The sequence below is a fragment of the Temnothorax curvispinosus genome, unplaced genomic scaffold (genome assembly GCF_003070985.1).
Source record: "Temnothorax curvispinosus isolate PA1 unplaced genomic scaffold, ASM307098v1 QBEX01003650.1, whole genome shotgun sequence".
NCBI lineage: Eukaryota > Metazoa > Arthropoda > Insecta > Hymenoptera > Formicidae > Temnothorax > Temnothorax curvispinosus.
This window is the reverse complement of record NW_020213430.1, coordinates 1,067,050-1,080,905: the sequence shown is the minus strand read 5'-3', so window position 1 is coordinate 1,080,905 and position 13,856 is coordinate 1,067,050. Positions and strand designations below refer to the sequence as shown.

Genomic DNA, 13,856 nt, shown 5'->3' with positions numbered 1-13,856 from the left:
ACCACATATTGATGATTACATATTAAAATGATATATTGATAAAAAAAAACAGTTATACGATTTTTATTCTCAAAGTTGCATTTCTTTCATACATTTCTAATCTATCTTGTTTCCACTGAATGAGCTCGATAGATAAGAAAAGCGCAATACAAAAATTAAACCTTTGTAACTGTGCGATGCATCTATGTGATTTCTTTAAAAGTGTAAAGAAAAGCAAGGAAAAGGTAAAAAGAGGCGAAGAAAATAAGAGATTAATCGAAAACACCATTTCGATTGCGTTAGCAGAACTCTGTATATGGCATTGTAGTCTAACACTGTGCTGCCATCTTTGCAATTGCATGGACTTTCCTCTTCAACGATACGGGAACGTCGATCACACATTATATTATGATAATGAAAAGCGAGAATGTATCTTAAAAGTATCAATGTATAGTACCGGAATATCATTAAGCGTATTATTGAATTATTTTAATTGAATTTACATTTCGAAAAATCCATCTCGGGATGTTGTTCCATGAACCTAGAAAAATTCAGTGATTCAACAATTAGATTAATATGGACATTATGTATAATATATCATGATAAGACAAGATATTTTCTTACTTTTTGATGACGTCCTGCTTCTTCTGTTCATCGGACGTCGGAAGTCCTAGTTCCTTCTGCCTCTGATCGTACATCATTTTCTCCACGAGACCTCTCGTCTCTCCATCGAGATCAGAGAGTTTACTAGGTTCGGGATTCACTTTCTTCGTGCTAATTTCTGGCTCGCTTGTTACAACATGTGCCCACCACTGCATCTTATTCACCTGCAATCGGTTAACGTTAGTTTCATTGCCGATGATAAAAAATACTACAATTATTAGGTACACAGATTAATAAAACTAATCAATGTACATATATAATATATATATATATATATATATATATATATATGTATATATATATAATATAATATAATAATTATATCATTAACGGTATCTTGATTTTTAACGCGTATATCGACATTTTCATCTTTTATTTACACTATCAAAATTGGATTATTAAAGATGACTTCCATCTCTCTCTCTCTCATAATGTATGCCGCAGTTCAATTATAATGTGGTGGCCGCGTGTGCCCCTATCAAAATGGCACCACACTAATTAACCGTGTTTTCTCGCGAGCGATCGACCGCGCCGACCGAAAGATATAAACAAATTCGGCAACAATACTCATCGCTCCGATCGACGTTCCGACGATTTCATCGGACGACAAGAGCTGGGCGGGCATATACATGTGAAGTCTCACCATCGCGACCCGCAAAGAGTCGCATGGTAATTTTGGGGACTCATACTCCACACATCCAACCATATACTCCTCTCCATCATCCATGATCGACATCGACATACGTACTTCCCAAAATAATATACTGTTTCATGAGATCAAGTTCTGGATAACGACAAGCAAACTTACGAAATGTTTACATAATAATCAGACACGAAAGAATTAATTGGATAAGTGCTTAATTAAATGCTACGGTTCGTATATATCGAAAGACATGTTGATCTGCCAGATTCGTTGTCGATCGGTCATGCGTATCTTAAATCTTTGCAACTGGGCGGATCTTAGAATCACCGTTCCGGCAAGGCCGAGGATCGGCGAGGCCGCAAAAAAATGCCACACGGGTGCGGACGCTACCGCGCCTATTATGTGCCCACGACTCACCTTTTCCAGATTAATTAACAGTAGTTTTCCGTCCTCAATTACCCAAGTAGATTCCTCGAGCTTGACCTCGTGCGGGAAATCCCCAGCAAGAATTGGCGGATGGCCTTTCAGTCCGCAGCTCAGGTGTTTCTTTGCGATCGACACGACCACGTCTCTCGGTCTAACCGAAAAGTTTACCTTTAGCGGCACTCGAATCTGTAAAAAGCGTAACTTTTATATTGATATGTTCCCTAAAACGCGTTTGTTCACATGTGGCGCCTACGAAACTCGCATGAAAAGAAAGCTTGTCAAAATTTATTCATGGTATTATAAAAACGAGAAAAAGAATTAGTTCTATTATATATGTGTGTATTCGTGTGGAAAAAATTTGTCTGAAAAAAAAGATAAAGTGAAAAAATTAATTAATCAATCATCTATATATTATACAACAAAATATTATACATAAAATCTCAATTTATTTCAGAAAATGCATCGTTATAGATGTAATAAAAAATTACAATCTTTTTGACTGTTTTAATAATTTCATTAAAAGAATAATATATATTTATATATTATTTTTTTATATTCTTATAATCCTTTCCTATCTTTTAATCAATGCAATGAATTTGAATCGATTTATTTTCACGTATCTTAAAATAATGACACGTAAAAACTCAGCAGACTCTCATGGTCTAGTTGATATGTCCAAATAAAGAGAGAATGGCTAAAATGGCGGAGAGGGTGAGAATTGTTCCCAGCTCGTTCTGCACGGGCGCGTTTTTTGTCCTTCTATGATTACGATCTCGTTGCAGATCATTGTGATCCGGAATCACAGTTCGTGATCTCGGATTTCGGAAACAAAAACATCGTAATTTTATTTTTATTTAAATGACCTCAGAAGAAGACCTTGAACGTTTGGAGGGTTCGCGGGGGTACTCAAATCTTTCGAGCGCGAACTGGAGGTTGAAAGGTGCATTGTAACGATTCACGAAGCGAAATGGCAAAGGTTCGACATTCCTGGGACACACCTCGTTAACCGCGAAGAGTGCCCGCTTTAATTGATGGCAGGCATACGCGGACCAGATCTTGGCTTTGGGTCATTGCCAGTTCGAAAGGGTCAAGAGTAGATCGATCACGAACGTGAATGTCCGCTTTATGCGAATCTAGATTGTCGAACAATCTCTTTTCTATCAAGTCATACATTTGCACGAGTCATCTGAGTCAACGTCAAGTGAATGAGAGCCAATAATAGTCAGTAATTTCACATTCATTAAAACTTAATACCGCGTAAACGTATTCCAACTATTAGAAACATGTTATGATCTTGAATTTCTAATTTAATTAGCTTATCGCGGACAGTCGTCGTATATCCGTTTGGACCTTCATCCTGATGTAAATTATAAAGTGAATAGCAAAATTCATTAACATATTCATATTACTCTGTCGCGACGGAGTGGTTTCTACGCGCGTATTCAGACGTACGTCTCTGTATTTCAATTCCAATTTGTGACGGGTAAACAATTCAAGCTGCTTAAGTTTATTACGCGTGCAAATCCCGCTGCATTATCTTGAACCTTCTCTCAAAATTTATCGATCCACGTTACTCAGGTGACAAGGTAAGGTCTCACGCGTTTACGTAATTTTCGCGCTCCACGCTCCAGCTTCGCGCAACTCGCGGCCGCGTACCCGTCACGATCTTTCGAGTTCCGTAATTAGCATTTGGGCTATCAATTGAGATTACATATTTATTTCGTGTATTTTTACTTATAATATTTTTACGATACGTCGGTTTCCCAACAAGGAGAATATAGCGGCTCGTATACCACATCGCGATTATCCGACTCATCTCGTAGTCGCTCGTTCTTGGATTTTCAGAATGACGACGTGGCGGCGGAGCCGGGTGCACCGGTGCGTGGAAACGGATCATGGCTACCGACTTTGCGCCCGACGTTAACAAAATGGAATATCATTATAAAAGCGGCACCGCGAGAAGGCGAGGAAGAAAACGGCGGTAAGGCTGCTCACTTCGCCGAGGTCTACCCTAAGTAGACTGTAATGTATACGCTTTAATAATCTTCGAGACATTTGTAGAATCCTCGCTATAAAGTCAATGTATAGTAGTATAAAGTTCATAAGTTAGTGTTATAATTAAAAATTTACGCTATTATTTGTTTTTCGCAATTGCAATGATACTGCGTTTCTTCTTTAAGCTTATTTGGCAATGTTTTCACAAACAATGCTCTAAAGCAATATTGTTTTCCTATCCCAATACATCGGTTTTTGCTACGATCGAATTCAACGTTGCCGTCAAATCACATATGCTATATAAACGCGGTTGGCTTTTTATAATTTAAAAATGAACGTGCAAAGATCAGCTGTTCTTACGTGTATTATGATTGGTAACCACAGCTGTATTGACACAGCTTGTTCCCTGGAGTTTTTGCCGAGTAAAGAATTGATCTCTGATTGCACGTAATAAAGATTAAAATACGATTTCTTTCGTATTTGCTCTCGTAAAATTATTTTATTCCGAACGCCTATAAAAAATCGTATTAAGGCCGGTATTCATAGTTGGTTCTTATTTCAAGACCGTCTTAAGTAATGTCTTAAGATGCTAATACGGCTCTGTGATTGGCTTATAACGTCTTAAAACTGTGCTTAAGACGATCCTAAATATAAGATCTGATTATGAATACCGGCCTAAGATACAAATTTTAAAAACATTACAAAAAATATCGTTAGTTCATTGTTCACGCATTTCATCGCTGTTCTTATTTTAACCTGGCACCCGTATAAAACGTGTCGTATTGATGCTGTTTGTGACTGCAAAGACTTGCGAAACTCGTTCTTACCATCGCATCGAGATCTCGTACATTTTTTTAAACGTACATAAGCTTTAGAAATGGCATGGAAATTGCACATTATACAGATTCAATAGTCTCGAAGTAGCGGCAAAGCTACGTTCAGGATCTCGGCATTCGATTTGTCGCTGCGAACGAACGAGCGTGACTTCGAAGGTTGTTACGACCGCTTGGTGCCTCGTTCGTGGATAACCGATTTATTTGGCGCTTCGTCGAAATCCTTGATACTAAAGAATCGGCTATGTTTAATTCGTTTGCGCAACCGAATAGTTCGCTCGAGATCTCGCGACGAGATCAAAATTTATAATCGCGATTCGATGTCACGATATATGAGTACGCGACTAAGACTTTTTTCCATTTGTGAATTCCCAGTAGTACATCGGCGACAAAATAAAATTAATCAAGTGGCAGACAATCATAGAGACTCGACTAATGAATAAGACATCTCCTCAAGACACCAAGGACGATGCGAAACGCAAGCGAAAATATGCGTGAACAAGGTTGACATACTACTTTAATAAGTATAAAAAACCTAGTTTGGTAAAACGTTAGGCAAACGTTGCAGCCACTCTTCAGGGCGAAGATCAAGAATACTTATTCACTTTTATTATATTTTAGTTTGTTTTGTATATCCCACCTTTTTTTAATTAAAGAACTAACCGTTCGTTCTCTTCTTTTGCTTTCACTCTAGCTTCTGACAGAGACAATGTAATAATTAAAATAAAAAAAAAGAGTACAAAAATTTAATGGGTTACGCCGATTACGGTATCATTAGAAAAAAGGACACATTTTTGCTACTTTGTAGTTATTGTATTTTCAAATTTATATCGTAAAAGCGCATTGAAAAAAAATAGATAATATGGAATATATATCAGTGAAGCTATCGGAAAGGATATAAATCGTAACAAATTGCCGTGATTCGAGCGATAAAAAATATTACGAAGCGGTAGTGGAATATTAAAGAAAAGACGAGACACAAGAATAACTTATATAAAGATGGCCATTTGTATTGACGGATTCCATTTATACCTATTAGCGTGAATAAAGATTGATTCATAAATGCTCATTCTAGCGTCAAGTGAACGAGTGAAGTAAAGTAATAACGTGTGCATGCAGTAATTGATTCTACGTGAATCTTTAACGTTGGCATTAAATATTCATAGCGATGATAACAGGCAGATAAAAGAGGAACTTGTCTGACGAACATGGTGCGATAGAAGACTGGGGAATAAGCACGCGTCGTTTAAATCAGTCTGCATTATCAAATCCATGAAATTTTACTCCAGTATGTTTAATCATATTAAATTCGAAGTTTTCTAAATATCTGTTTTCAGTTCACGCAGAAAAATTTTCGTCATACTGTCACGTAATAATATCGTATTCTGTAAGTAACATGTGTCGATCGCGATTAATGCAAGATGTTTCGCACGTCGTTATTAACGGTACAAAATCTGGTATTTAAATTAGCAATTATCCGATACAAGTGCCGTCTCGCGCTTTTCATAATCAGTTGCAGCCTGGTACGGCAGAGGATATAATTATCCCGTGACAGCCGTTTCATTTAATGCACGTTTTTCATTTAATGCAAAACTAAACACTGTTATCGCTAATCGGTCTTTTAACGATGAGACATAAAGCGGTGCAGTACCAGATAAAAGTATAATTTATGACTTCCGGTAGATGCTTTAGATAAATATATAACCAAACGGTAGCTTAATTACATTAGCAATATACTCCAGTAATAATCAATAATCATTAAATAGTTAACACGTATTTATAGAGCAAAACTAGCGCAACATTTTATTTCAGAGACAGAGTCACAGCGTTAAAAAACACATTTGTAACTGTTTATAAGGAAAATAGGAAATAAGAAAAGTTGGAATATTTTACGACGGTTGTGATATATACAGGGTGTAAAACTAAAGATGTTACAGACTATTATTTCCAAATTAAGCAAAATATGAAATTTTTGTGAGTCTTAACGACTACACTTACGATTAGAAAAAAAATAACTTTATCATATAATGTTACTTTCGATACCAAACGGTTGATAGGGAACAAAAATGTCATATTTCGCTTAGTTTTAGAAATAATAGTCTGTAACACCTTTAGCCCTATATATAATGTATATATACATTAGTATATACGGCCCTTAATTATTTAAAATTTTGAGGTCTAGCAGCGCCAACTTTTTTTACAAGAAAAATTTATGTATTTTAATAAAATATTTTTATTTTGTACTGTTACCTCTGTAATTCTTTGTGACCACTAAAAAATACACATGTAAACTTTGTATTTAAATATCTTGTATTCCCTTGTTAAATTTAAGTAAAATTTTTTAATCTTATAAAATTGTTATCATACGTTCTTTTTCTAATTGACACAATGTAAAGATTTTTCAAAGTAGTGCAACAATTATTTTTTTAGGTAATATATATGTTTTCTCTGTAATTGTAAAAGTAATATATATATATACAATGTACACAAATGTATATACAATAATATTATATACAAATTATATTTATGTAGAGATATTACGTATGTGGTATATTTATTCAGCGTGCCAATATATCAGTAGTTTTATATTCACGATTACGATAAACCGGAGCCAAGGAGTAGCAGCCACAACGCGATCGAAAGGATGCGAGAAGATCGATGAGCTTCTCTCACCGAGTGTGCTCAGGTGCGTGAATGTACAGGTGTATTTCTACGAAAGCACGTGCACGTGTGCATCGTTCCGTGCCACGAGAAGAAACGGACCCGAATGGAGAGATGCAGATTGAGAGAGGAGGCGAGGGAGATGCGAGGCACAGATAAATCAGCGTCTGTGCGAACGTGCATCCGGCTTGAGGAAAGGATTAGGATTCTCGATGCTGATTTTGTTCGTTGCAATTCGCAACGATCAGCGGCCTAGGGGCGGGGAAAGGGACGAGACTTGCGCAGGGTGCGCAATAACACGTTAATACGCGCGAAAACGCGACGGATAATTTATACGTATATGAAAAGATGTTGCAAAAGACATGCCGCTTGCCGAGATTAAAATGGAGAAGTTGCCGTCGCGATAATAAGCGCCGACAATGGATGCGCTTCCCGAAGCAAGAGTGTATCGGCGTCAGGGGCGTTAAGGCAAAAATTGTTACAGCCGGTAGATGCGGAATTCAGGTCGCGGTGAGGAGTAAACCGGAGAGGCGGGGAGGCCGTAGGTAAATATTTCTTCACACCACAATCTGGAATCGGGCTAATGTAGGTCGAGAGCGTTACTTTACTTCAATCATTAATATATTTACCTCCGTAAAACGAGCGGATGTAACGCGCAATTTATATCCACGCGAAATCGTAAAGAACAAGGTATCGCCAGGGATATTTGTTGAGATTAGATATTAGATACCTATATATCCGAATAATATTAAGCAATAACTATCTTATTGCAGATATACATACGGTATATGTGTATGCGTTATTATCGTAGTATGCAATATCATGCATAGTTTATTGTTGGAGAGAAATATCGCTTGAGATAATGCATTTATCTCCATTTTATTATCGTTTTGATTAATTTAAAATCTCAATTCTCGTAAATCACCCTGGAAATATCCCATGACGCATAAAGATTTATTTAAAAAAAATAAATAAAAATAAAAATTAAAAAAATGAATTATCTAGACACGCGCTTTCTCACGACACGCAAATATCGCGCTCAAGCAACGTTGTTAAACGGTCCGTGAGAGATATGCTGACCTCTCTCTCCTTGTTTTCTACGCGATTCTTGATAATCGATCGCTGATTGACGAGGCTCGCGAGGTAGGATCCTTTCGATATTAATCGTTCGGGGCTTCGTCGCGACACCCAGGCGCGATGCGTTGTCGACGACGGGGAGAGGCACAGGTGCGGCCCCGCTATATATACCATGATGGTACCAACAACGTGTCGCCCTCGGTCCTCTCGGCGAAATCGTGGTCCGGCAACGGTGTGTGCGTCGCGCCGAACAGAATTCCAGGGGGCCGGGTGAGGACCGGTTCCTCCCGAAAAATTGGCGCCGAGCTGACCACGTTTCGGGTCAAAGAACGGCCTTGCCTCTCGTCCGTTTCTCACTCCCGCGGCCTCCTCTCCACCACCATCACCTCTCCCCCCGTCGTGACTGCTCCTCGCGCTTTTCGCGTCCTCGCGATTCCCCACCTCGATTCGCCATCGGCATCACCACCACCGATGTCAGTGGCGTAAATAGTGATCTTATGTCAGAGAAAATAAAAAAATAAGACGACGACGACGATGGGAAGACGTAGATAATGTTGCGTGTCTCACGATGATGGTACCCCCGCGATCGTCGCATATCGGGTGTTTCCTACTTTACGAAATCGAACATCGACGACTGTTTATCTCTGAATTAAGAAATATTTTATAGCGATATGTTCACGGTCATACGTATCGTTTCTTTAAATGGAAAGAATCAAACAATTTTTACTAATTAACTCTTCGAACTACCGTATTTAATGGCAATATGTTAATTTCAGCCTGAAATTCTATATTGGCATAGATCAAATCGTATTTAAAGCAAACGATTAAGCACGTCGTCACTTAACGATCCCCACTGCTGGTCGACATCATCCTTGACGAAGTGCGGACGGACAAGAGTAACTTTCGACAGACGTGGGCCTCTTCTTAATTTCACGATCAAATCAAATTATTGACGCAAACAAAAATTCAGTGAGTTACGACAGATCAGTTACATTATCGGGCAGATAATGCTTCATACGTGATCGCGAGGGGGCAACAAAAGCGAGCAAGAGTACGCAAATAAGCACTCTGTCCTGTGTGCATAAGGAACTCAGGAAATAATAAGACCGTGCACTCTACTCCAGTTTGAGAAAGCGCAAATGTTGTAATCTCAGATAATTTTGCGCGAACATACCGAACCATAGATGGCCACTGACCAATTTGTTCGTTTTAGACGCGCGATAACTTTATCCCGCGTATCAATTACGCGTGCTTAGCTCGTAATTTACTTAAGCCCTCACCGCCTTGAAGCGATAATCACGTACGATTCGGATAGCAGATGCTCCCGTCAAACTTTTTACCAATATTTATGCGAGAAGCTTGCCTTACGAAACTGTTGCTCCTGTTCATTATAGTAACGCGCTATGAAGATTTCAAGTGCCATGCGTGAAGAAATATACGAACAGGACGGAACAAGTGTTATCTTCAGTGCTCGTAACTGTTGCGCAATGAAATCCATATAAATAACGCAATATGACGTTAATACGCGAGGTCGAGTTGATTGGTATACGTTAAGGTTCTCTCACGAAAGGGAGATGAAGTTTTTCGTCGTTTGAGCGATAAATATCGGTGCACAGGTAATCCTGTGGATAGGCGAATTATGCGTGCACATGGAAAATTGCATCGCCGCTAGACGGACGGTAATAACAATCGCTCTACTTTCGCGGATTTGCGGCGAATGCACGTTTTGCAAATTGCGCACCGGTGTAATGGTCCTTTTCATCCGGAGGCGCGCGTGCGGTCCGGGCGCGCAGTAGATCGTCATTGCGCGCTATCGGTGCGCATATGCGCCGCTTACGCAATTACCGAGAGAAGGAGAGACCGGGAGAGGAGAAAAGGGGATACGCGCGCGCGCGGGGGGAGAAAAGGACTGGTGTGCCGCGACCGCCAAAAGTGAAATCGAGAGATGGAGAAGGACCAAGAAGGAGATAGGGCGCTTCGAGAGACGCGCTAAGTCAAAAAGGGAAGTGAAACGTGTGTATAGCAGCCCTCTTGACACGATCGGCGCGAATCTCTCGTGTCGCTTAAGCAATCGATGTGAAGCATCGATCTTGCGGCGCTTCAGTTAAAAATGTTAATGATTCTGCTAGTCTTTACGTTTCTACTTACGTAATATATGTATAATGAAAGCTATGATTTTATCAGACTTGGTATTGTACTTGCGAGTGCATCTCTCGTGCAATTAATTAAGTTGTTAATTATTAATCGGTAAACTAAATATTATAGTCTTAAAATGTTTAATAAGTAGATATCATTTAAATTTGATGACTTTAACATAGTTTGTTATAATTGTACTTCATCTCATCGTTTGATATTGTATTATATATGAGAGGGTAAAAACGCAAGTACGCGCTGTGGTACATAAAGAAATATCACGGTAGCATGGATAGGAACGAGCTCGCGGGAATATTCGAGTTATCGGCGCGTAGAATCGTGAAGAATACCTTTTCCGGTCCTTTGTTAAAGGACCACCCACAGTCTGTCATAAACTACGCAAAACTGTACGAGTGATCGCAACCCCGTTAACTATGCTTGCGCAAACTGCGCTGCCGATGATCATTGTTCTCAAAGCAAATGAGTTCCTATCATTAACTTCTTATAAAAATTACGCATTTTTTCACCTGATCCTGTTCCACGCTTATCCAGCTCCGCTGACTTGAAAGCGGATATGAAAAGATACAACTATATAAAAGGTTTAGCAGTGATGAAAATTGTAGATTATTATCAGCAAACCGACGTTTCCGGTTATTTTCAAAGGTACATTACCTAATCATAGTTAATATAGAAGCATTTAGTAACCGTTTCCTTAATAACTTGCTTTATCTAGCAAAAATCAGTGTTAATAAAATTCTAAATAGATATATAAAGATTTATACATTATAACATATGTTTTCCCGTACAAAATTCAACACAAGATGCTAAGTAAACTGCACTGATACTTCAGATCGGTTTTAAATACAATGAAAATGTATATACGTTTTATTAAAAACAAAAGAATCGTATAATTTCTGTCAAGACTATACATTCTGAACACATTTTTTTTAACTCTGTGACAAACCGTTAGGATTTTGAAAATAAACCATTTCGCAGTCGCGCGACTTTAACCTTTGATCAACGACACAAATATCCTGCGGCAGTTACCTACATATCTTCCGCTTTAGATTATTTGAGAATTTTACAAAAGACAATAATTTATTGATATCCCGATGTGGCATTCCCAATTAACACTATGATAAATAACTAAATAGATGTAAAAAACAAATATGTATGTACATAGTATAGTAATTGTATCATTTCTCATTTTTCGTTTTCTTTGATATCGCGAGTTTTTCTTCTTCCTGTATTTCTTAGCATATATATAAAATGGTATAAATAAATTTAAAATACAATTGTTCTTGTACAAAAATCTTCACTTAATAGATCTACAATGCGTCAATTAACCCATTTTTTGCACGCGCCTCACTAAATAACTCGAATTTCAATTGAGAAAAGATACAGGCATCGATTATCAATTTACCAGTAATCTCGCGCACGTAAAAACTTCATTTCCGATAAAAATTAAGATAAAATTCCTAAATTCTTAAATACCGTTGGAAATTTAGGAAAACAAATGATGCCCACGATCGAATGGTATTTTATATTTATATCGCGCTCTTGGTCTTACATCTTACGAATTATCTTCTAGGGCTTATGATGCACTCGAGAAAGCATTAGCATATCTGAAATACGACGAGATGAAATGTACACCTCACCGAATATGCCGTGAATATTGTTCAGTAATGCTAATTAACGGACTTGGTATCGATCTGTGTGTCATATTGCAATTTTACATTATTCGGTATCGCGATTTTAACAAAATATTGAGGTGTAGAACTCGTTTCTCAAAGGCGTTAAATGCCACAACGCCTCGCGCACATTTTGTAAATATCTCCTTGACATGCTTGCGCACAAAAATGTACGTACGCGAACGGGATCGTCACGAGCGTTCGATTACGTTTAAGTGCGTCATTATATCCTGTTTTCGAAGCGATACAGCAAAATATCTCGCCGATTGGCCGCTCGGTAGTTAAACGCATAACTAATGATCCTCGTGCCCATCGGGAACGACAACATCTATTACCGTGACGCATCGTAACCCGTCGAGCAATATCCTCGGAATGCCACCTGTTAGGGGATGGTCGTAAATTTTTATGAGGCACAAGTATTTTACTTTCGTATAACGATATCCGCCCTTGCGTAACTATTATTAGTACGACAAATAACCGCAGCTCGCATACATATATTCGCTTCTGCATCGCACTTACTTAAAAGCAATTTCATGTTGCTGATAATTACCTTCCCTTAGGTAGGGCCATTATCCCGTGACGTGTTACGCGTGGCTATCTGTTTGTCTTCTGCGATTATTCCGTATTCCGCAAGCAGATGGAATTGGCGGATTATATGAATTTTTCACTATCAACGTAACATCTCTCTCTCATAAACATTACCATCATCATCTTCTCTCTTTTTATTTTCATGCTTATCATATATCATCGATATGACGCGTGTATACCACTAATTACTAGCAAACTGTCACTCGGTAACGATCTCTCCTTGTCCCCCGCGATTGAGAACACGCTATAGTAAACGGGGGGGGGGGGATTAATTGCCGGTTGCTGAAGCACACTCGGATTGGGAAATAAAACTGATTATTATAACGCGCTTGATAATTATCGCTGACCGTCATTAATTTCGTGAATTATTTTAATTAAGAATGACCATACAGATAATTTTAATCCGCTTTAATTTTCCATAATCGGCGTATATATTCTCGCAATAATAAAAAAGAAACCTTTTATTGATTTCTCACGATAGACATCGTGATCGTCGAGCAAATTAATTTCATCGGTTGCCGCATCAGAGAGCAAGCCGACACTTCCAAGGAGCGAAAACGTCAGTGCGAAGGAGCGAAAACATCGGCGCGACTAAGCTGCTAGTTGAAAATCGCTCGAATCGCGATTATTAATCTGGGTCAGCGAGCACCTTTCACGCATCAGTCGAACGTTACTCAACGTTAATCGTTACAATTTCTTTGTTCATGCTGAATGGCGGGAAAATTACAGCCGCGTCGCAAATGTAATATATTATTGTGCAGTTTGCGCATCCGTCTGCATAATGCCCGTTTCAAGATCAAGACGTCACCGTCAAACTTCGCGCATCGTTACCCCATGATATCACTCGTCGCTCCAGGAAAAATCCAGGAACGTCGAACGCGCGGCGAAATAAGAAACTCTGCCGTACAAATCAGAAATTCTCGAGATTGTTGAGAAAGAGTGTCTTCCACGCTCGTCAAGGTAGCCGAGCGGAACCTCTCGCGGTCGATAACTTCTAAGGATCATTAACGTCTTTTCTAGGGGGACTACACGTCATTGAGAGGAGTGACGCGCGCGCGGTGGATCGCTGTAGAGGAGACTATACGCGTATTGGGAAACGACGCGAGGTTGATCCGACGCTTCCACGACGGACGGCGAACGGTCGGCTGACAGCCGACTCTCATTTTC

At 38.9% G+C, this 13,856-nt stretch overlaps 1 protein-coding gene across 1 annotated transcript in view; it reads right to left on the bottom strand.

Annotated features, from left to right (window-relative positions):
- Positions 1–47: 47 nt before the first annotated feature.
- LOC112452767 (nuclear migration protein nudC-like) overlaps positions 48–13,856 on the bottom strand; it is a 29,712-nt gene continuing 15,903 nt past the window's right edge. Inside the window, exons 2-4 of the mRNA XM_025013154.1 lie at positions 1,703–1,897; positions 604–806; positions 48–520 (exon numbers count right to left, since the gene is read on the bottom strand). Coding sequence (XP_024868922.1) covers positions 469–520; positions 604–806; positions 1,703–1,897 — 450 coding nt within the window. The 3' untranslated portion in view covers positions 48–468. The remainder of the gene's footprint in view (positions 521–603; positions 807–1,702; positions 1,898–13,856) is intronic.